This window comes from Strongylocentrotus purpuratus, unplaced genomic scaffold (assembly GCF_000002235.5).
Source record: "Strongylocentrotus purpuratus isolate Spur 01 unplaced genomic scaffold, Spur_5.0 spur5_scaffold_6, whole genome shotgun sequence".
NCBI lineage: Eukaryota > Metazoa > Echinodermata > Echinoidea > Camarodonta > Strongylocentrotidae > Strongylocentrotus > Strongylocentrotus purpuratus.
The window spans coordinates 2,017,130-2,041,534 of record NW_022145612.1 but is presented as its reverse complement, the minus strand read 5'-3'; the positions used below and the strand labels follow the sequence as shown (position 1 = coordinate 2,041,534).

General features: G+C 36.5%; 1 protein-coding gene across 2 annotated transcripts in view; it reads right to left on the bottom strand.

The window, feature by feature from the left end:
* Window positions 1-24,405, bottom strand: part of LOC578412 (ectopic P granules protein 5 homolog) — a 41,257-nt gene that overhangs the window by 15,968 nt on the left and 884 nt on the right. For both annotated transcript variants that reach the window (XM_030972633.1, XM_030972632.1), the window contains exons 2-29: window positions 23,261-24,119; window positions 20,454-20,941; window positions 19,641-19,805; window positions 19,053-19,296; window positions 17,889-18,034; window positions 17,454-17,561; window positions 16,464-16,639; window positions 15,866-15,983; window positions 14,938-15,046; window positions 14,222-14,378; window positions 13,589-13,777; window positions 12,806-12,978; window positions 12,208-12,359; window positions 11,595-11,735; window positions 10,746-10,910; window positions 10,398-10,517; window positions 9,668-10,005; window positions 9,154-9,300; window positions 8,539-8,656; window positions 7,674-7,886; window positions 5,551-5,781; window positions 5,193-5,359; window positions 4,529-4,846; window positions 3,993-4,116; window positions 2,757-2,892; window positions 1,780-1,951; window positions 1,383-1,473; window positions 766-843 (exon numbers count right to left, since the gene is read on the bottom strand). In XM_030972633.1, the coding sequence (XP_030828493.1) occupies window positions 766-843; window positions 1,383-1,473; window positions 1,780-1,951; window positions 2,757-2,892; window positions 3,993-4,116; window positions 4,529-4,846; window positions 5,193-5,359; window positions 5,551-5,781; window positions 7,674-7,886; window positions 8,539-8,656; window positions 9,154-9,300; window positions 9,668-10,005; window positions 10,398-10,517; window positions 10,746-10,910; window positions 11,595-11,735; window positions 12,208-12,359; window positions 12,806-12,978; window positions 13,589-13,777; window positions 14,222-14,378; window positions 14,938-15,046; window positions 15,866-15,983; window positions 16,464-16,639; window positions 17,454-17,561; window positions 17,889-18,034; window positions 19,053-19,296; window positions 19,641-19,805; window positions 20,454-20,941; window positions 23,261-24,119 (5,643 nt within the window). The remainder of the gene's footprint in view (window positions 1-765; window positions 844-1,382; window positions 1,474-1,779; window positions 1,952-2,756; window positions 2,893-3,992; window positions 4,117-4,528; window positions 4,847-5,192; window positions 5,360-5,550; window positions 5,782-7,673; window positions 7,887-8,538; window positions 8,657-9,153; window positions 9,301-9,667; window positions 10,006-10,397; window positions 10,518-10,745; window positions 10,911-11,594; window positions 11,736-12,207; window positions 12,360-12,805; window positions 12,979-13,588; window positions 13,778-14,221; window positions 14,379-14,937; window positions 15,047-15,865; window positions 15,984-16,463; window positions 16,640-17,453; window positions 17,562-17,888; window positions 18,035-19,052; window positions 19,297-19,640; window positions 19,806-20,453; window positions 20,942-23,260; window positions 24,120-24,405) is intronic.

Genomic DNA, 24,405 nt, shown 5'->3' with positions numbered 1-24,405 from the left:
CTCTGTCCATCTACCCCCTTTCTCCCCTCTCTCTCTCTCTCTCTCTCTTTCTCTTTCTCTTTCTCTTTCTCTCTTTCTTTCTCTCTCTCCTGCTTTCCCATCTCTCTTTCTTTTTAACTCAAATTTTAAAATTGAAATATTGTATAAGATTAATGGTATATAGTATATACACGCTCTTCATAATTATGTAGATTGTAGTGTGACATCTTGAAATGTATACTTGCTTTTTTCCAGCAATTTACTCATGTGCAATTCAGTTACTTTTTACTGTGATATCACTTGAAATGTATAATTGTATTCACCATCAATGTTTTATTCATGCACAATTCAGTTACTTGTAACTGCGATACATGGAAATGAATCAATAAATACCATTTATCTATCTATCTATCTACATAAAGCAATGTATACATAAGCACTTTAGTATTCTCTTAACCACAAAATATGGACGGAAGTTCATTGATGAACAAAATGTTGACCAGACAACACATATGTGTCCAGACAGGACGATCTACTTTAGAACCACACATGCTACACACCTGCAGAGTGGTACAAGCAAGGCAAAGAACATCCACCAAATTGTAACTACAACAAATACAACATTTCTTATTTCATTTGCAATTGATTAACCACTCCGGGTCACAAACTCTGGATGAATGGTCAGAAAAGCCAATAAATGATGCAATCATTGTTTCCACCCACTAGAATGAGGTAGACCTACACATGGACATGCAGGGTGGTATCATAAACATAATATTAACTTACCCTGATGAGAATCTTAGCTGGACCCAAGCAACGATGTCTGGAAGACACGGCTGATTTACAAGGGATCTCTAGTCTCGTCTGTGAAGGTTCAAACAAACAAGTTCGGACTGACTATTTCCAATATCAATTAAAAGAGAGTACAGCTAAATTTTCCCTTTCTGTATAGACATGTAAATTCTTTAGATGGTAACAGTCAAGGTTGTTCATACCTGGGTGAGGGGACTAATGAATAATATTTTTAAAATAAAAAAACAAGTAAAACAAAACCAAAACAGTCATTCTTAAAGGGTAATAATCGGGAGCGCCAGGAGGGTCAAATCTGACTGACATGAGCGCTATACAAGAACCCACTATTATTATTATTATTCCTTTTTATTGAGGGAAGTGGAACATGTGCAGTTATGCACACAGCATCTGCCACTGTCTTTCCATGTACATATGGGTGAACTTTTTATAAGGATGCAAACAATAATGTTGTATGTACTTGTATGCCTGGTAATAATGTGTATGTTTACAAGTCAAGATACTGATTGGAAATGTTTAAGCAGTATGTTATCACACAGCATGATACAGCAGAAATTGTGATTGGGAGTTAACGATAGAAGCAGCGACTTTACCTGGATTTCAGAATTGTGATATAGTGTAGGCAGTAGCTCTATGTAGCTCAGGTCCAAACCGACGTTAAAGCTTTCTCTCGTTGAAAATGAGCTGCAACAACGAAAGGATGAAACAAAGTCAACTCTTACGGAACCTTATTCACACTACTGCACATCAATAAGTCCATACACACATTTGGACTATTTCACTCAATCATTATTGATATTCACAGCAGTTTTGCTTAGTGAAGGTTTAAGAAAATCCTTTAATTGTTCAACTGTTGTCTACCAAGAACTAGAAAGGTAATAACTAAGATTCCTGAATATTGATTATATGCTTTTGATATATTTAGCAGATTGTTATTTTTTCATGTTGTAAGTGCACTCTGAAGCAATCACAGCTACAATTCATTCTTACTTGGCATAACTGAGCATTTCTTGAAGATCTCCATCAATGAACTCCAGCATGGCTTGATGATCCACCAGGAGATTCTCTGGTATGTCTCCTACTGGAGCCGTGATGGCCTGGACAGTAGGAGCTGGTTTGGGCTTCTCATACTGGGCTAAACGGTGCAGGATCTGTGTTGTAGCTAGAAGGAATATGTGAAGTATTGCAAGATAAGAGTGTCTGTGCAATGTTCAAACATGCATACAGGTATATAGTGAATAACAGTAAATACATGTGCTTATAGAACAGTAACCTAATAGCTCTAAAGCTAATGGGTGATATTCCGGTAGCGCGTACTAAGTTAGCGCGTACTAAGTTAGTCCACACTTTTATGGAGTGTCAGTTACCAACTCATTTACCGTGTACAGATTATTTTAATCCTTCAATGAAAAGTGTCCAAAAAATTAAGTTTGCAATGAAATGGGAAGAAAAAGATAATATGAGTATGAACTGAATTTTAACAAAGTCTTTGGTAGATTATCTTTGTCATGAATATTAAAGGAGGAAGATGAAACCTAGCATTCCATAGAAGTGTGAACTAAAATTCTTGTTTAGTCTGGACTTAGTCCCGGCTTAACTTATGAGAATACCACCCAGTGTCATCTTTTATTCTCTACATGCATGATGCTTGACCTCAGATCATAGCATAAACTCAGAAAGGCAACATCAAAATATTGAATGGTAAACTCCAACAAAAAATATCAATAAGTTTTATACATTCCAACATTCTCCTCACAGATAGATCCCACTTTGATGACCAGTTGCTTTGAATACATGTTTGTTAATCTCGAAATGGCAGAGAGAATGCTGTTAAAATTTTAAGGAATCCTCTTCAACTTTGCATAAAGTCAGTATGGGCACTGGATGATTCATAAGAAATACATGATTACAGAGAGAGAGAGAGAGAGAGAGAGAGAGAGAGAGAGAGAGAGAGTGGTGGTTGTTACCATCTATCTCTTGATCCCTAGCACTAAGACCATTATTCTTGTAGATAGTTGGTCTTGTAACCTGCAACCATTGTGTTACCAGTCTGTCTACTCCATAGCTTACTCCATCCCAATCAACATACTCCATCCAAGGATCCTGAATAGTAAGCAAATATTAATTGACTACGAGGGTAATGGTGCAAACTATCATCGCAGAGGTGATCTCGGGGCTACTATCATGATGATGGTAGCCCCAAGATCACCGAGGCGATGATAATTTGTATCCATTGCCCGAGTAAAGGAGGTTAATATTTGTTTTATATCCCACATCGGCAATAAGGTCTATTTAAAGTGAATTTTACATGATAATAAGAACTGATTCTGCAGACAGTTTAGCTTCAGCTAGATTTTACAAAGCGCAACATGCATACATGTAATACAGTCAATGCACGCTCATTTGACATTGACATTGACTTTGATATTTGGCGTAACCTACTTTGCTATGCGTATTCAATGGGCAAGGGTGGGCAAGTGGGGTAGCAGCAAAAAATTACTTTACAAAAGTACTATCTCAGGTAGATAGTACTTATTTTTCTTTTATCATGTGACCTCGTTTAGACCAATCGGATTGCAAGATTCTTAGTATGCGGGATATAAAACAAAATAACATTTAAAGGTAGACACAGAGAAGCAAATGGTTAGGATTTCAAATACACTACTCTTTTATGGTAGTGAAAGAGGCAAATGAATATTTTAAATGCGTATGCACGTTAAAAACAGAAGGAATAAATCGTCACATCCTTTTCAAACTTATCATTATAAACAAATTTGGGGTTCGTTGGACGTTGGATTAATACCTTTCCTACATTACATGAAAATTGCATTCTTTTGGACTTATCACTTCTCAAGGAACTAAATCTATTCATTTTTATTTGGGACTTATATTTGGGACATAAAAATTGATTGGTTGCTTTAAGCTCCTGCAGGCTATACACAAATGCTTCTTCATACTCAATACTTAATAAATCTCTAAAATACAAAGTTAACAGCACATATTCATGAAGGAGGTTTTTCTTAATCCATGGTGTAAACCCTAATAAGATTACTACACTTCAGTTCTCATGTCCAATGGGAGAGCAATACATGCTTATTTACACTTATTTGTCAAAATCCATGGTGGATGTTTAAACTTTAGTTTACACAGAGGTTGAAATTACACTTAATTCATGAATTCTGGCCAACATCTTTTAAACCCACCACATCTCCAGTGAATATCCTTGCTAGCTTCTCTCTGTCGTACTGCTCCGGTAAGGAAGGTAGGTACAAACTTGCTTCGTGAAGTAAGAATTCTTCAAGCCATAAGAGGTAGGTTTGATACAGCCTAAGATGAACAAAGAAATATCACAATATTCTAACATTTGGGATGAAATGTTCAGTACCAGTAGAATTTTATGACCCTATACATAAGTGAATGATAACAAACTTCATACAATAATTACAGCTCATTGGTGTAACAATGTACCATGTAACTGCCCTTCAATGTTTGTTCATATATACACAGTACACAGACCAAATTAGGTTAACTGCCAAACATTTTGCAAGATCTGGCAGAAATTTCTACAGTGAAAGAAATCAGACTATATTTCAACAACTATTCAGATGATCTACATGTACCATGAAAGAGCATCACCAAGAGAACTTAATATTCAAAATATGAAGACAGCCATAGTATCTAATTTGTTTTCTTCCAAACTGTATCGGGAATTTTCCAAATATAAATAATGTTAAGTTACCTGATTAGCCTGGTGTGGAACTCCTTGTCAGCAACAGCTTCAAAATCCTCTCCATCTTTAGAACTCTTCCCATCAGCCACTCCTCCACCCTCTCCATCAGCTCCTCCAACAGCTCCCTCTAGAGTTGACCCCTCCACCTTGCTGACCTGTGAGGTCATCTTGTGTCTCCTGGGTGGCTGACCTTGAGGGTAGTGACCCTGGCTAGCATTGTGATGGTAGTCTGCGATGCTTGAGAGGTGCCGCTTCAGCTTCCTCAAGAAGGTCACATCACTCAAGCATAGGAAATAGCGATGACCTATGCTGAATCGCTCTAACGTGCTGCAAGCAAAAGAATGCATGGAAACCATGTAACATTTAACTCACTGATATTCAGAAAACCAGGAAAGACTTTTTAATGGGCTTGAAACCATGTATAAAGGCTTGTTATAAGATTTAATTTTACAGATAGTTTGTGTGATAATCTATTGTTATTGTTTTCAAATTGCTTGATTACAGTCTTACAACGTTCCATGCTTTCAGTCAGTGTATTAACTAACCCTCTTAATTTAGAGCTTGCAGCCTGTCAGCTAACATCAAAGATGAAGATCATGTTATTTCACTGATTGTAGAGGAAGAACATTTTCAAGAGAATTCTAAATATTCTTCTAGGAGACAAAGAGCTTACCCTCCTGGTGCCTTCATTCGTTCAAGATAGAGAGTGAAAAACATCTGCCATATAACCGGTAGTAGAGGATGCGTGATATCTGTATCTAAGGCTAGCTGAGCCCAGCGGTAGATAGGAAGCTGGTTCACGTTCACCAAGAAATTACTCTTCAACTGCTGGTTTGCTCTCTGAAGGAAAAGAAAAACCATTACAAACAATTTCATAATATACATAATCAGCTCTGGAGATAACTAATGGACTGAATAATTACGTCAGGGAACTGGCTTGGTCTTAGGAGCCATACCACTTCATTACGATCCAGGCATACAATACAAGTTAGCTCTAATTGCAAGCTTTGGAATCACACAGGCTGTCATACCTTGAGAGCCTGGTCAGTGGTCATTGAGGGGTTGGTATGGAGCTCCTGGGAGACCACCTGAAGCACTCCACTCTCCTGCAGGAACCTTGTCTCAGCTGACATGAGGGAGTAAGCAAGCCAAGGGAACTCCTTCTTGTGTTGCTCCAGCATGGTGGGTAGAGGACTAGAGGAGGAGACTAGGGACATGACAGAGGATAACAGACCAGGAGCCCTCGAGACAGGAACCTTCTTCTGTGATAGACAGACATGAAAGGTCAAAGGTCAATGAGATAACAAAACATAGATAACTGGGGAACAAACCTAATAGGGATACACAATCAATATTATCCTCAATACGTGAATTCTCTGAATATATTTTATGATTTCCATTTTGTCTTAAATTATTTTAAACATAAGACTTTAATACAAGTGAAAGAACAAGAAACAAAACCAAGCAAAGTAATCCCATGTACCTTTTGCAATGTGCCGTTTGCCTTGTGTCTTCAGGAATACAGTTATTATTACAAACTACATTTAAGAGAAATGTGCTAAACATCTGCAAGTACATATTGGAAATGTATTTTTTTTTTAAAATCATTTCCGATTTCATCTACCTCATAAGAGGTAATCTACAACACTTGTTAGAACTACTGTCTTCATTCTATAATCATTTCTTGTGCTCCTCACTCTCTGACAGTGTAACGTTATGATGTCCATTCTGCAGGACAAGGTGAAATTACATTGGTAATGACATATATGAACAAATAACACTTTCATGATCATCCTTATCAGCTTGGAAAGGGTCTTCTTAAGAATGACTTTATTCCAACTTTGGTTTCTGAGATCAAAAATGAATTACAATATCTAGTTGATATAACCAGTGCATTTATTCCAGTAAGAAAACTTGTCACACAATAACTTCATTCATTATATTAAATTTAAAGACCAGCATCATAATGAACACATAACTCAAATATTCACACAAACACTCCATGCAATTATAATATATACTGAAAGGGAAATAAGTATTCAATACATGATAAACTACAAGCACACAAACATTCAAATATACAGAGGTGGATATATTAAATGAAAAAGCCAAAGCTCAAAACAAGGTCAAGCAAACTAAGGAACTGCAAAGTTTTTCTCGCATTTAGTTCAGTTGGTGGGTGTAACATAAAAAAAGGACATACAAAAACCTTGAGATACAATTTACTGGAGACATAATGTAATACATAAGTTTTATTCACATACTTTGGGTTCTTTTAGTTACCACTGAAGATTACTCATAAATCTCTTGTTATGACAAAATACATGGCCACAACATGCAGTTAAGTTATTGATATGACAAACTTGAATATTCACAGTAAAAATACAGGAATATGTAACATTTCTGTCTTTTGTCACTACAAAACTAATTTGAATACATATCAACAGCAACATTACACTGTGAGCCCAAAGACTGGCAATTGCTACATGTGTCAGTGCAGATAAGCTCATGTGTATATATATATACATGTACATGTAATTTAAAATGTACCTGTGCTGCTTGCCTGGCTGTACTTAACTGTAAGAAGAAGTACACATAATACTAGTTTCATTTTCAGCATTTTTAATCACATCCACATAAAGAAGAGTTTTGTATATTATTGTATTTTAAACATCTTCATAAATTATTTAATTCATTTTCTTTTTTCTTCTTCCTTCTGTTAGGCACACATTAACTAGTTTTTACAAGAAATCAACTCTTGCACACCTTGATTTAACTTGCATCTTTAATACACTTTGATAATGTCAACTACCCTCAATATTTCATGTCGCACCTACACTATACATGCATTTTGACAATGTTTAATCATGGTCCTTAACTCTCTATTCATATAAAATTGTTAATGAATGAATAATCATTCATAATCTATCAAATTTTTATCTTTACATCCAATTTGCAATTTGGGGCAGATAAAAAAACATCCATTACTAACAGCATGCTCTCTACTGAAACATTGTTCTTCACTGAGAGAAAGAAACTTCAGTTAAGATGAAATTAAAAATCACAAAAGAGCAAGACTTACTACTGACTACAAGCAAATCAAGGCAATATCAACAAATTTGACACAAACGTGAAAAGAGGTTTATGACCTTACCCTGAAGTGAGTCATGAATATTTCTTGCGTCAGTACATTGCTTGCTTTATGACAGACGAGGGCAGCCTCTAAGGTCGCGTCTAGGACCTGGCATACATCGTGGTTAGTATGCCAGTTCTTACAGGAGGTCAGGATCATCAACCAGAATTCAAACATGGTCTCTGTCAGACCAGGAGTACGTGTTCCAGGTGCTCTGCTAGCTTGCAGAAGGGTCTGGAATAAAACATACAGTTTGGGTTTATTTCACCCTAGGTGATAAACTGACAATGGATATAAGCAGAAACATTTTTTGTCCCTGTTATTTTTCAAGTCTCCCAGGAACCTATTCTTTACAAGCTCTGCTTTTCTATAGGTTCCTGCACATTTCACAGTTTGTACTTTTGTCTGGGTTTCCTTTAAATGATATTAGTTGTCAAACAAATGTGATGATTACCTTGTCAATTAATATAATCATTTTTTTTTATAATAATGAAACAATATGTCTTTTATGTATATTTTTTTATCTGTATTATTTCTGCATGTGAAATGTGAAATCAATAAACTCTAACTCAAACTCAAACTTCATGTGTATTTCAACATTTTACATATGTTTTTACTAAGCATATGTTCTGGATGAATTATTTTGATAAGATAAGGTGGATAGCTAAAAGCTGTGCCCTATGTCATATCCTAGTCTTCTGTGGTTTCCTCAATGTATCACGTCTCTGTCGCCCAGGTCACAATCTACATATATGCTGTGTGTAAATGACTTGTAGCTCTAGAGATTCAATCTTTCACAGTGGCACACACAAATAAAACAGAATTACATAAATCAAAAGTTGATGAGGTTGATGAAGTTAAAGAATAGAGATAAAACCTAACTCACTGCAATCATACTGGAGAAGAGTGCAGTACACTCTGTCTGGAAAGACATGGAGAGTTTCTGCAAGATCCTGGAGTATTGATGATCAGCAGTTAGAATGGTCTCTATCAAAGAGATGAACCTGCAATAAATTGAGATGGAAAGACAAAAAATTCCAATTTGGTAAAGCTTGTTTTAGGTATATACTGAGCTATATCAAAATTATGTATTTATCATTTCAGTTCAGAATATAATGTGTCTCATTGTGCATTTTTACATGTAATGAAACTTCACAAATAATCAAATAACAAATCTTTTAATACATTCATGGTAAATAAATTTGAAGAAAAAAATTCATACATGGAATAATGCTACAAAAAAATGTAGGCTACACTAAATCTATCATCATATTAATGATATTATTATATTTAAACACAGCAGGTTTATCAGATTTATCTTTTACAAAACCTGAAATTCCCAAAATGCTAAATTTGATAAAGTAATTTGAAGACACTGCCTTCTACAATACCAAATTTAGCATTTTTTTCACTCAAATTCAACACACTTTCACCAAATGCCTGTTCATATGTTTCTAAACAATACATTAGAATATTTTGAAGTAGGGGACCTGACACTTACTTGACACTCTTAAGCAGGTATTCCTGATGCCCTGATTCAATGAAGGTTGGAACAATCTTGCCTATCAGTGGTATACACATCCTGTAACAACCAGCACTAACCAGGTTCTGAAGATATTCCAATCCCTTGGTTAAGAAATCCTCAAGGCTGTGAAGCAAAATTATTTAACAAAAACATCAAATCAAAACACATCCAACATGGATATCAAGAAAGTAGAGAATTGTCAGCAATAACAAGAAATTATAGAAGGTCTGGTACTGATTAATCAAAAGACTTCGGACTCTAGGATGTAATTAAAGAACAAAGGTTTAAAGCTAATGAAACTAATGATTTACACTTAAAAGTTTTAGAAGCACAACTTTTTAACTGTTCTATTTCCTTTTTTCTGAAAACATATCAAAAAGCAAAATCATCACTAGATGAAATGGATTATACGGGGTAAATCTGAAATAGGTCAAGGAGAGTGTTGAAAGGGAGGAATTCAATGAAAGTTGTGTCTAGAAAGTGTTCTTACTTGTGGCCTGCTTTGGTCATTGCTACAGCAATATAACATGCCAATGGTATCTTGCTAGCCAGGGCCTTGTTGACAGGGTACAACATAGGGTCAGAGTTCAAATCCGGGGCTGAGAAGTTCTGCCCTGATGATGTTCCACCACCATGCTGTACGACACCCATAGCTGCTCTTGCCTCTCCTGCTTTGGAGGAGTGACCTCCTGATGTCTCTTGGGTGTGACCTGATGCACATAGGATGGGCGTCGGCTGGTCCTGGCCATGGAGCCGTAGCTTGTTGAGAAGGTCCCAACACCAGACATCCAGGTTCACAACGTCTCCTAGCACCATTGATATTCCCCACTGCATAGAGATAGATAGAATAATCAAAATCCCCACACTTTCAGTGAAAGCTAATGTTGGAACAGGCAATAGCCTGTGCATAGCATCGTTGATTGTCTTTGAAGTAAATGAGTTTGCTATGCAGAGTCAAAAAGGAGCCATAGAAATTTGAATATTAAAAGTAACTCTAATTCTTATTTTCATAAATGGTGTTAAATCGCATAACCAACTACAGTACAATGACGAATTATGATGACTTTTGAAATGGCTTACACTGACCACCCCCTCCCCCAAAACTGTTAAGCTTCTGTTTGGGGTCAAGCCAGCAGAGCTTCAAGCCCCGAAGTCTTACTCAAGTTGAGTCCCTGACTCTGACTTACAATATGAGCAGTAAGAGATAGATGACTACTTACTGAAAGTGTGGAGGCAATGAAGGCTGCCTGTGTCTTCTCTGCGATGTGCTTGGTGAAAGCTTCCATAACCAAGAGGGCTACCTTACGATGCAAGCTGATGTCCAGTACAAGCTCATCCTCCTAATCAAAACACAGTAGAGGTACAAGTTGCATTCAAAATAGCACTTTATTATCATTATCATTATCAACACCTTCATCACTATCATCATCAGCAGCATTACCATCATCATCTATTTCATCATCATTATCATTAAAGTCACCAACATCATCTTTCACATCGTCATCATCCAACATCAACCCCATCACCATCACCATCATCTACACTAGCACCACTGAAATCAGACATACCTGCTCAGTATAGCCCCAGTTAAGCTTGGACAAGATGAGCCTTGCTAGTTGGTTCTCAGTCGAGTCAGGACTGTGATCTAAGATCCACACTCGTATGAAGCTCATATCAGAGACAGAAGGTTGCCACAGATAGACAGGCAACTCAGAGCATAGGTATACACTCATCTGAAAACAAATTAATGAATATAGATATTGTGTGTCAACTGTGATGGTAGTTCTATTCGAGGTGAAAACACATTTGTGTATTAGAGGACTGCTGTCAGGTCAAATGCACTAGGCTTTTGTTTTGGTGATTCTATGCATCATAACCCATAGACAAAACTGTTCTTAATATTTTCCCCATTAACATTGGCTTATAAAGTGTCAAAGATATATCATACAAGTTGTGTTGGCCTGGATGGTACATTCCATGCAGTGGACAAGCAAAAGCACAGGCGCACAGTTTTCTCAATGACAAATTATTTGATTGACATAGACAATACTTTTACTAAACAGACAGGCGTAAATAGTCAAATTTGACTGAACACCAAAAATACAAACAACAACACAACATACAAGTTGTGTTATATAATTCTAAAACAGGTTCACATCATAATCATGTAACTGATAATGGAATCCTTTGTGATCTCTCTGAACTAGATGGACGCTTTGAAACCTTCCACCTGTAGCATCTTCCAGACAGGAGCATAAGTTTTTTGCATGACCACTCCCCTGATTTTATGCTATTCATATTCACAAACAACACATCAACCTTTTTACTTAGTGTGCATTTGAATCAGGTTTGGACTTAAACATTAAAGGTTCTGGTTTTCAAGGGGCTCAGTACAAAGGATAAGACGTCAATCTTACCGTGCCAGTAATGTCCATGTGAGACTGGATGAGACTGAGGATGTTAGTGAGAATGAAAGGATGTGTCATCGCCATACCAGCAAGTAACTCCCTTCCAACCTTAGAACATGAGTCTCTGGTGTGTTTGTTCAGATAGGCAAGCTGATGACAGAAATAAAATATGGTTGTGGTTATCAGATTTTCACCAATATTCATTAAATTCAATCTTACATGAGCATTGAAAACATCTTGAATTTGAGGCCATGACACAAGTACAAACCAAAACACAGTGCAGAGAATCTTTGACAAAAGGACGACTTTATACAATAACAGAGGACATTACTTTAGAGTATTGTTTGCTGTTGAGTATTAAAATGACTTTCTTGCTCTTAAGAGACTGATACTAAATAACGTCTTGAAGGTACATTACAAAGTGACAAGAAATGCTAAATCTAAATCACAACAGGTCCAAAAAAAGTACAGAAGGGCTCAATAAGTAGGCAAAGTCAACAAACAATTAAAACTGCAGGAAAATACATGTAATACAGCAACATCTACAAAAACAATGAAAATGAACTAGATGTCAAGAAATGATTCAAGTTGTCAATTTTCAGATTAGATGTGATTTCCTCACCTCATAGACCTCATTCGTGATGGTAATGACAAAATCAGTTTCTTTGTTAGTCCTGGCACTAGCCATGTTGGCAAAGGTCGTCAGCAGATAGATGACCTCTGACATAGGCATGTTCAAGAGCTTCTTTCCAAAATGAGCTTTCTTTGTAGAATCTGGTGGAAAAGACATGAAGATTTGAATTATTGTGAATGAAGAGTATATTGAATAGCACACACAAGCTGGACAAACTTTATATGGACCATGATATTCATTGATTACATCTGATTCGATATCCACACACAATCAATTAGGAACCACTTGTGCATGCACCAGCAAAACAAACCTCAACTGTTAATCTTGAATAATTTCCATCTGAATTACTTGTTCCAATATCAGTATGAGCATTACAAAATTCTTTGTTATCAACATGCTCACAAATGTTAGGGAGTTAGGTGTTCTAGGTGGAAATGCTTAGCTTTAACTAGCTCTAACAAATATTTACACCAAAAGTTCTGTTCATGATTTTCTTTGAAAAGGTTATACAAGAAATATAGGGTAGGTAATCAGAAAAGTGTACTAACATTACATCTAGTCTATGGGTCATTGAGTTTGTATTTACCTGACAGATCCCACTTGTATTCATCTAGCTTAGCTCTAGTTCTCACACTGATAGAAGCTGTAGAGCTAACTTCTCCTTTATCAGAATGATGCAGAAACCATAGCAACCTCCACATCATATGAGGTGAGAGGCAGGAGTATGGCATGTCAGCTAAGAACTGCCATGTACCAAGCCTGTGGGATCAAGAGTAAGAGCAAATCATGATGAAACATTCATGTAAGATTGTCTTCTTTTTGTTCCTAACTTAAAATGACCTGAAATATGGCAAAATAAATGTCATGAAACCCTGCATTGTCATTTTAAAAGTATTAAGCATGGACATAAAAACTGTTTCAAACAATTCACATGTATAACTTAGTCAGGAAAAAGATATTTTCATTATATCCTAACACAATTGAAATTTTTAGTTTTCATAAATTATCTGTGGTTTTCATAAATTATCTTTTCTCCTAATTTCCACTTTCTAAGCTTTTTGGGAGTCAAGAGATAAAATTCTCCCTTCTCCTTCCACACCCCCCCCCCCCCCCCAGCTAATGTGATATCTTGGAGCAGACATGATACACTGCACAGCCCTGAAGAACATCTCATCTACCTCTAGCTGTATCTTCTGTAGGCTCCCCCCCCCCCCCCACTCCTCCCCCTCCCCTACCCCCCAGTGTTAATGTGATACCTTGGAGCAGACATGATACACTGCACAGCCCTGAAGAACATCTCATCAACCTCTAGCTGTATCTTCTGTAGACTCCACCCCCCCCTCCCCTCCCCTCCCTCCTAATGTGATACCTTGGAGCAGACATGATGCACTGGACAGCCCTGAAGAACATCTCATCCACCTCTAGCTGTATCTTCTGTAGAGTGATCTCCTTCTGAGGGTCTGATCCAGGTAGGACGCTATCCTCCGAGTCTCTGCACACCTCTACTCTCCATGTCTTGTAGTTGGTCCAATGGTTAGATACATACTGCACTGTGTGTCTGCAGGAGCAACAGTGAGAGGTTGAGAATCTTAGTTCAAACATGAAAACATGACCTCCAACTCACACTGATAGTAACACACACTTCATTGAATCTGTAATATGTAATAATAATCTGTAATAGTGTATGTTTAATCACAAACAAGCCAATGTAATTCTATCTTGACATGGAAGTATATAACCTACTTATAGTACAGCTGGCATCAAAATCATTTCTAGATTATCCCTTCAGAATGCCTGTATGTAATTTTCATATATTTGTGTTCATTTGAAACTATCTCATGAACAATACTTTTGACCTCAGACTTGACTTGACTCAAAACTTAAAAACTACACTACACTTTATTCACAGAATGGCTTAATTAACTCGATACTGTGATTACTTTATCCATGCCCACAATTTTTTTTAAATTTTTTTTTTTAAAGATTTGGGAAATTTGTTTACCTGATGAGTCTGCCGATTCTCTTGACAAACTGGCGATATCTTGATCTGTTGAATGTCTGAAGACCAGTGTGGAAGATTTGGATGAGACTTGAAGAGAATGCGACCAGTTTGAGCATATCTTGGCTCTCTACCTGCTCAACGTTGTATGCTCTGTCAGCTAAAATGGAAAGAAAATATGGATTTTGCTTCATAATGCATTTGGACAGAACAAGAAGCTTTATTGTATGTATGAAAGGGCAAGATGTTCTTAATAATGCTCATTCCTGTAATTTTATTTACTCTTGTTTTCTTAATTAACAAATGATGGGTTATTCTTTGATCTCATGTCTTTTTTTACACACAAATCTAAACAAAAAAGGCATCCTCTCCTATTTTCTTTTAAAATTTGTATTAATGTTGCTATTCTGTTCTTGTACGGCACATACCGTATTACATTTGAATACCTCTACACGCTTCCAACAGACTTTGATACTACACTGTACTTTTGCTCTTTAAATCTTTAGCTTTGGCAACTGAAGAGGTCAGTGTATTTGAGTAATGAATCCTACCAGGTACCCACTTACTTCACCTGGGTTGAGTTTGGCACATGTAGACCAATGCCTTGCCAAAGGACATCAGTGCTGTGGCAGGGAATCAAATTCTGTACCTTGTGACCTACACTGTAGTGACTTAACCACTAGACCTCAGCACCTCTCATTCTCTTACAGTATACTTACCACTGGTATCCACAAGAAGAATATGGCTGAACATTTCAGTGAAAGGAAACTGAGCTAATAACTCCACCAGGTCACCTTCATTCAGAAGAAGTTTATGAGATGATTCTTCCTGTAAAAAGAAAACACAAAATATCATGAAGATATCAGCATAAACAAATTTAAGTAAGCAAAAGACAACAGAAATCTAAAATAAGATAAATAGCTATCAAAGCCATGACAACAAATGGGTTATTTAACCCATCCATTGCTCACCCCCTCCCTCCCCCCCCCCCTTCCCCCCTCCCCCCATCCTAACATCCAAAACTAAAAAGGAAAGTCGTGAATACCAATGCACTAGACTCAGAAATGTAAGTGTAAAGTCAAATTCTAGTCCTATTTTGTTTCACTGAATGGTCTCTACTGGACAGAATTTCTCTATTACATAAAACTTGTCTACAGGAACATAGAGGCTGTGATGACTGCTTTGTGAATTCCTAACTTCAATCCTGGATTTGACTTAATATCCTATCCTACCCCAAAACCTAAGCTAAAACTCAATCGTTGCCCTAAAAATATATACCTTTATTGAAATAAAGCCTGGAGCGCATATTGTAGGACCAAAATGTCAGAGTCCTATTTCAAGGAATTGTTATTACTAACAGGTTACAATAATTGAGTTAGGCAACCGACATCGGTTCACTTGTTTGGCTGAGAGGAAAGATGTTATAGCAGCAGTGCTCCTCCTACTTACATCTTCTGATTCTAGATCTTCATCAACCAATGTCCAGTTGATTGTAGGATCACAGGCGTTAGAGGAGAAAGGATTGATAGATACCCCCTTCATACTTACATCTTCTGATTCTAGATCTTCATCAACCAATGTCCAGTTGATCGTAGGATCACAGGCGTTAGAGGAGAAAGGATTGATAGATACCCCCTTCATACTTACATCTTCTGATTCTAGATCTTCATCAACCAATGTCCAGTTGATCGTAGGATCACAGGCGTTAGAGGAGAAAGGATTGGTAGATGCCACCTTCATCTTGGCCAAGAACTCTTCGCGATATCTACAAAACATCAACAAAACATGAAGATGACATACAGAAAATAAGATGCCTAAAGAATAGCTGAGGTCTATGTGGAAGAAGCATGTTGTATTTGGATGTAAAAGCCAAGGGATACAGACAAAGTGACTTATATGGGTTGTAGGCCTTTCTAACCATGTGTTATCACACCTAACTGGAATTTCAGGGAGTAAGAATGGCTGGAATTTCTAGGCAGGTGACTTTCACACAAATATTGATAAAATGCCAGATTATGTGGAAAACTTTAAACTTGATAGCCTTGATGACTTGTTATTTTTAAAATAATATAGATAGACCTATTCTTAGTCTGATCACACAAAGTGGTATGCATAATAGCTTAGTATCTGTCACTCCATTGTAACTCAATTTGGAAAGAATCAAGCTTTAACTTCATCTACTAAACGTAGTTTCATAGTCAATCCTGGAAAAAACAGATCAAGCTCCATCCATATCAGAACTAACCTGACTGGAGCCATGAGAGTTGCCAGCATATTAACAAAGTGATCCAAGAGTGGACTAGCCCAGAATCCATGTGACCCTTGACCTTTGCTTGATGACGATGATGAGGCAGCATCCTCCTCCATACTGAGAAGCTGGGTGTCTTGGGGAGCGCCTCGTACGGGTACAGGAGGTGAAACCTGTGCAACAAGTCAGATAGATTTATAGCAATTAATACGATGCCACTCATGGACAATCTGTTTGAAGGGCTGTGAAAATATCAGCTTTTTCAACCTATAAGTTGCAGATGTAACTAGACCACATTTTGTGGGAAACCCTGCCTCATATAGGATGATTAGATGTCAAATTCCAATTCAGTTCCACTTGATCAAGGTGATACAGAACCACTAAAAAATTGAAATCCACACATTTTCAATTGAATATTTCCCTCTTCAACAAGGCATTCCTGATATGTATTAAAATCTACATCTACATACACTGTATTCATAATTTCAGAAATCCTGCCAATGATGATAATTAAGACAAATAATCATTTTCTACATTAAAACAAAACAAAACAAACATACACTATTCAACTTGCAATTCATATGTATTTTTAGGACACATTATCAAAGATGTCCCAGAACAATTGAAAAACAGGGGACAGAGGTCAAGTCCTTTTAATGATACTATTCACTTTATTCACACAGACATAATACTGCAAGTATCAGGCTGGAGAAATGTGCAAGCCCACTTGCTGGATGAATGGACATAAATCTGTACTGATCCAACATATGACAATTGCTCCTGAGTTCTATAAATCAGAGGTATGTGGTTTGGGCTAAGAATGCATGTACATGTAGGTGTGTGTACATTTAGGTAATGTGTAGTGTTAGGGTTAGGTAAAGTTAGAATACAGTATTTGGTCCAGGGCTGAAGTTACACATTGGTTAGTGTAGGATATTGACCACATGTCGCTGTACAACATGGAGTAAGGCCAAGTCTTGATATTACCTGAAGGAATAACGAAGCCCATTCGCTGATGCCTGGAGGACATCTCAAGAGATGATTCATGATGAAGAGATGCTCCTCAAGAGTGGCTACTCTCAGCAACACAGATATCTGATATCAAGGATGTATAAACAAATAAAGCAAATGTTAAAGACTATGACTGGTATTCATAAAAGAGTAACATCTTGAGTCCTGCTGACTATGGGGAAGAGTAAGTCTACTGATTATGAAGCATCCATCCTCAACCTCTTCATCCAATGTAAAGTAATGCAATTCTGTAATCTCATTGAATTTAGGATTTAACACAATTGCAATAATCCATATTGTGTCACTTACTAAAAGTTAACCAATTGTCTACTGGAATGAGATACAATAGTTGCTAGGTTAATGAGACCTTGATATTATGGACAATTTAACAATATTCATATATACACTTACCATACGCTGTAGCCATGATCTAGAGAGCTCAACAAACTCTGAATCTGAGATTGGTCTGCGCTGGAATGCAAAGAGAACTGAGATGCACTGCTTCAGTTTGTTAATATCAGCTTGAGCTTCAGCAGAATTGAGATTCATCAGAAGAGCTAAAAAGAGAAAACATCAAAAAATATTTATAACTTTGCATTCTATTGATTTCAATCATAAGTCTTGCTTCATCTGCAAGCATAGCTGAGATTATATGAAAAATATGCTAGCAACAATAGGATTACCATAGGATGGTAAGATTTTAAATTTAATTTTAAAAACAGTGTAATTCAAGAAAATTACACTTTTCTATATACTTTCTATGTAATTCTAGAGTGTAACTATCATATGAAACTCCACAAATACTTGTACACTCTTCAGATCTAATAATATGGACAACTCATATATCATAACACTTCAGTTTCCTTGTTTGCTTTGATAGTCTTCAGTACTCAAGGGAAACGTAATTATGTGTCTGTCTAAATCACAACAATGTACATTTGAAGACTGTTCCTTTTATTACAGAACATGTGTATCCTTATTATAAGGGTGTCAGTGGTGAAAGAGTAAACATCAGTAATGCTGATGACATTGTATTGTGTGCAAGGATTGAAGAAGATCTGCAACGAATACTGATTGCTGTACAATTCAAAAGTGATATATTTAGCCTGCACATGAATGTTAAGACAAGATTGACGTTTTCAGTAAGGCAGAGGAAAAGCCCAGACTCTGTTTGGTTCTAGATGGACATATAATCAAGCAGGTCAATAATTAGATCTATCTAGGACAAAATATCACTAATGCTGCTAGGTACCCGTCAGACATCAATGGCAGGATTGACTACATTCCCAGCAATGAAAGACTTATGAAAGAATTAGGGTGAGGGTTTCAATTGGGTTTTATGATAGGTTTAGGGTTAGGGTCAGTTATAGTGTTTGATGCAGGGTTGAAGTTAGGAATGTTCTTAGTATAGTACTGCAGATCAATTGCCATCAGATCATGTGACATTGATTGATTGATCATGTGACATTGATTGATTGATCATGTGACATTGATTGGTTGATCATGTGACATTGATTGGTTGATCATGTGACATTGATTGATTGATTGATCCTGTGGGTGTGAGGAGAGTCATACCTGTGACAGGCATAGTGCTATCCACCTGTCTGAAGAGCTGAGACCGATTCAACAGGTGATAGATGAATACCTCGATCTGTAGGCGTGATAGCTGCGCTGTATACGTGACCAGGGCATACGTGCCATGGACGTGGATACGTAGTTGAGAGAGAGCGTACTCTGCTGCCTTCAGCTTCTGTTCGTGATATTCAACGGTCTTGAATGTATGGGTGGATTTCACATTGACGTCATCTTGACACTGACCCTATGATGTAAAATTAGATTTTGATAAGTCATGATATAGAAAGGTTGTTTATTAATATAGGAAACTAATCTCAAGAAAAAAATCTGGCTTGAAATTAGTAAGACAGTAGCTTGCCTCTAGATGCGTTTCTTTGAAATATAAGTATATAGTACTTGTGACTTATGAAGGAAACCATTCAAAAATGATAGGAACAAGTTCCTGAACAAAATTTCTTTATCTACCAGTATTGAAATCAGCACATGAAGATGATAGTGCAGCCATCTTGGAGTTGCAGAAACTTTAAAGATAAATTAAATACATAACCTAACTCATTAATGTTGATGTTACTATGTTTGAGTACATACCTTTACAGGGATCTCATTCTGTGTGAAGCTCCAGATCTGTTCCACATTGTCCATATAATCTTCCCTCTGACCCTTGATCTCAGCTTGTATGGTTCCTACATTCAGTCGAGCTCGTAAGTAGTTACTCACTAGATCATAGAACTCATGCTTATCAATGTAGTTCCCCTGGATGTGAAAAGGAAACTTGGGTTTTAGTGTTGAAAATAATAAGGGATGGTATGTGTTACAAAGTTATAAGTTTTGAAGAGACAACCAACCAAACACAGTAAAATTGAAGTATATTGCAATACATGATTGACATAATTTTTTATTCACAATAAGAATAGGTGTAAAATATAACTTTATAATTAATATCATTAAAAAATTAAAAAACAACAGAAAACAGGACACACAAACACATACGTACACCAACGCTACACAAAATACACAATGCAGTACCAAAATTAAAAACATGATTAAGATTAATTCAGTTGTTAATAAAAAATTCTTTAATTTTCTTTTAATTCTGTTTAACAAATTGGTTTGATTTTATTTCAGTAGGAAGATTATTCCACACAAAGGGAGCATGATGTTGAAATGAGAATTTAACTGAATTGAATTCTTTTTCTATTTTTGACTTAAAGGCTCTTTCAATTCTTCATTTAAAGCCTTCTGTGATTGGACGAAGGGGCTATTATTCTGTAAGGCATGCTGGGAATGACAATACTGTCTACACATTGACCATCAGTCATGAAGATGTCTTGAATGAGGCCAAAATCAGTGGAAACAAGAACAGAGAAGAAAAGAAAAACAAAAAAGGAACAAATTTCTCACCTTCACAAAATCCTCAACAAATGCATCGTGGTTAGTAAGCATGCTATTGAAGTAATAGTACTGAAGCTCTTGTTGGCTCATCGGCTGCATAGATTCCGTTGGCCATGCTACTGTCCTCGTCCTCACACCTACGATCTTTCGAACCTCGGAGCGTGTCGCTTCTCTGATTCCTTCCACAGACCTATTCCCCTCATCTGTATCTTCTCCTTGAACCTTTGAGCCAGAGACAGAGAGCGGATCCTCTTCTGGGGCTACTGCTATGAGAGGGGCAGATGTCATAGCTGTATCATCTGGTGTCTCTTCTAGGCTTTGTTGAGGTTGTTGAAGACTAGCTGCTGCCTCATCCTCCTGTGTTCCTTGCTGGGTTTGGCTGTTGCTCAGGGGATCAAAGGCTATTGATTCTGTTGGTGGCCCAGTGGCCTCTGGGGTTAGAACTTCATCTGCTGGTGGGGCTGTTGCTTGTTCTGTTTCCAATGAAGTATTTTCATCTATTAAGGAGATGAAAAATAAAGATAACAGTTCAAATTTTGTTAATATCTATTTGGATCTGATGAAATGCATTTATAATAGATAAAATTTGGATTCAAACATTATTATTACTTCATCTCTGAATGTAATATGAATAATAAATGGGGCGGAAAAGGACTGAGAAATAGAGACCTATTAGAAATAAAGAATATACTTCAAAAGTAAACAGATTACATTTATATGGGCTCTGGAGGCATGAGGATTTTAAAGAGAGGAAAACTGAATCCAGAACTTATTGATTCCAATAATAAGAATTTAAAAATCTCATCAGACTATCTGCCTGAGAAATTATCTGTCATCTTTCACAATTACAGTTCTTTTCACATACAAAAGAAAATGAAACACAGTATCGTCAGACTGATAGCACTTAATGCAGTGAACATTTCATATTTATATACGTTGTAGCTGCTATAAAACTGGAGGTGTTGATATCATATCCCTTTTGGAATTTACCCAATGTTGTTGTCTGTATCTTGTACCCGTGCTGAACATGTACTTGTATGTAACTATGTATGTACTACCACTGGTGGAAGTAAAACCATTAGTATTAGTCATACATGTAAACAAAGTTTGGTTGGAAGATAAAATGACATTCCCAGATATTTCTGAAAACTACTTTTGACAAAAAGCACTGGGACAGATGATTTAGGAAAAGTGTTCATACATGTTGTAGCCCTAAATTGAATTTTTAATTTGCAGAAATATTTACAACACATTTGGTATAACAATCTCAAAACAAGGAGTAAAGTTATAGACAATGATGCACAAGCTCCTATGACATTTACTTTTCTTTCTTTTTTGAACAACATGTATGTATTATACATGTACATGTACATGTATTTTCTCCTATCTGGCAACTTATCAAAATTAATACATTTTATCTTTGTCTAGCTCTATGAGGGAGATGACAGATTATCCAATGATCTATGCTATGTGCAGCTGATTTAACTTGCATTTAGAATGTTATTTCTTACCACTAGATGCATGTGCACTTTACAATAGGCTGTAAGAAATGTACAATAAACGTTTTTTCTTACATGGAATTGAATGAATTGCTCATCCCAGACTCTTCATACATGTAAGCCACTTACATAGTAATAATAATTATAATAAATCAAATTTTACACCACTGCTAGGAATCTATTTAATTCATGATTTTTTAGAGAAAGTTCACTTTTGGTAGCATTTAGGTATAGCACAAATACAAATTTTCAGAGCTAATTAGTGATAACACATATCCACGATCTCCTGTTAACATTTTGTTCAGCAATACTTAATTTTCTTTTGAAAAATGTATACTAAAGTAACTAAACAACTAGCTCAATGTTCTATATACTGTCTGAGAATTACAAGAGCATTTGTTCTTTACAGTGACACTGCTCAGTGCATCAAATCGTTTCTTTGAAGTTAAAATTAAAAACTTAATATATTCTCCTAAAGGTCATTTGTATTAGTTCTATTATTCATGTAAGGTGATGAGATAAAATGTGTTTGATGATTAGACATGAAAAATAGCTGCTTTGTATTACATATAATATAGGTGTATTCCTACCAATGAATCTACTCTACAGGGCAACTGAACATGTCCTTTCAAGCGTTGGCAACCTTTTCTGGCAAGAGCCAATCATAAATGCAGGCTTCCTGTGTGTATTTTTAGATATGATGCATCTTTTCACAAGAGAATAAATCAATGGAAATTTTGGGGGAAATCAAAGGAAATTTTTTGGGAAAGAAATCTTTATTGTGCTGAAATCTTCAAAGCCAGTTGAAGTTGAAGATCTTACAGTCTCTGAACTCTGATACATATACTATATCTTTTTGTTCATGTCAATGCAGACTCATAGCGTACATTTTCTTAATGAATCTCCATATTGGGAGAGACTATTGTATTTTTTTTATAAATTGAAAAATAGAAAGAAGAGATCTCAGACTCACTGTTTCCTGAGGGTATAGTATTTAATACGATAAAAAAATGGAAATAAAACAGCAAAACTGTCACACAGGTAAAGTATTTCGAACATGTGTCATACATGTAGAACTCTTTCCTTTAAATTGTAATGGATTCGAATGGGGAATTATTAAAATCTACTAGTACATTAAACACGCATGACCAATACTCCAATACATGTATGAGACTGTCATATCAAATACACTTTACATTTCTACTTTACAAACATATTCAATTTTGGTAAAACTTCACTATTCTAGTTTTCCTCTCTTTCTGTCATAACTCAAATAACTTTGCTACAAAGGGTTAGATTGCTCTTCATAGTACATACCTTGAGTTGCCACAGAAGTCTGTGGTGGCTCCTCAATTGAAGTTTCTCTGGACAGCGAAGACAAGAATTCAAATTCTTCAAGACTATCTCCTTCCTGAGATGGGGACAACTCTTTGCTCTCATCTGTCTCAGAAACATTTTTATCTCGTTCCGTCATCTCTTCTCCTACAGTAGCCCCAGTATCCTCCAGTTCTGTTTCATCCTGTCTTTGGACAGTTTCTTCCTTGGTGGATGTCACTTGTACAGTGTCATCCTCATTCACATCTGAAGTCTGAGTATGAAGCTCTGTACAGGCATCTTCTTCAGAAGCCGGGGAAGTATCTTCTTCAGAAGCAGGGCCAACATCTTTGTCGCATTCAGCAGTAGAGGGAAGCACAGAGGCGCTCTGAATTGCTTCATTGTGTTGACCATCTTCCTTGATTGATTTGGCTGTATCTAAGAACTCCTCCTCAGGTTCCTTCTCCTCTTCAGATGGCACTGACTCATCTATTTTGTTTACATCTGGTATTTCCTCTTCATGCTTATCCATCCATTTCTCCATGTAATCTCCACTTTCTTCATTCTCTCCTGTTCTATCACCAGTAACATTTTCTACCTTCGATGATTCTGCACTCAAAGGATCTACACTAGTTGTTAAACTGAGACAGCCAGCATCATTCTCCTTTTGGGTGACATGTTCTTGGTCTTTGTCACCTCTGTCTTGTGAGAGTTCTGAGATGGAATGAGCAGATTCACTCTGCGAACTCTCCTCCTGATTCTTTACATCCTCATCAATTGGTTTGCTATGTGACTCCAACTTTGATGATGACTCTTCTTCAAGAACTTCTTCAAGAGGAGCATTTGATTTAGATTTTGGATTCTGAAATTTTTAAAAAGAGGAGAAAGGCATAATTTCAATAAAAGAAAAACATTTTTGATATACCCTATGCTATATCATAGACAATACTTTACACAAACAAACCCATCTTACCCTGCATGCTAATAATCCCACAAACTTGTGCATTTCAGTTTACATGCCCATGTAGCCATAAGTTCAACTCTGGTTCTTCTTTCTTTTAACCTGAAATTTTGACTAGAGATCAATAATCTGAAAAGACATGTACATCTACTCACCCTATGGTATAAAAGGAACATTGTGAATCAAC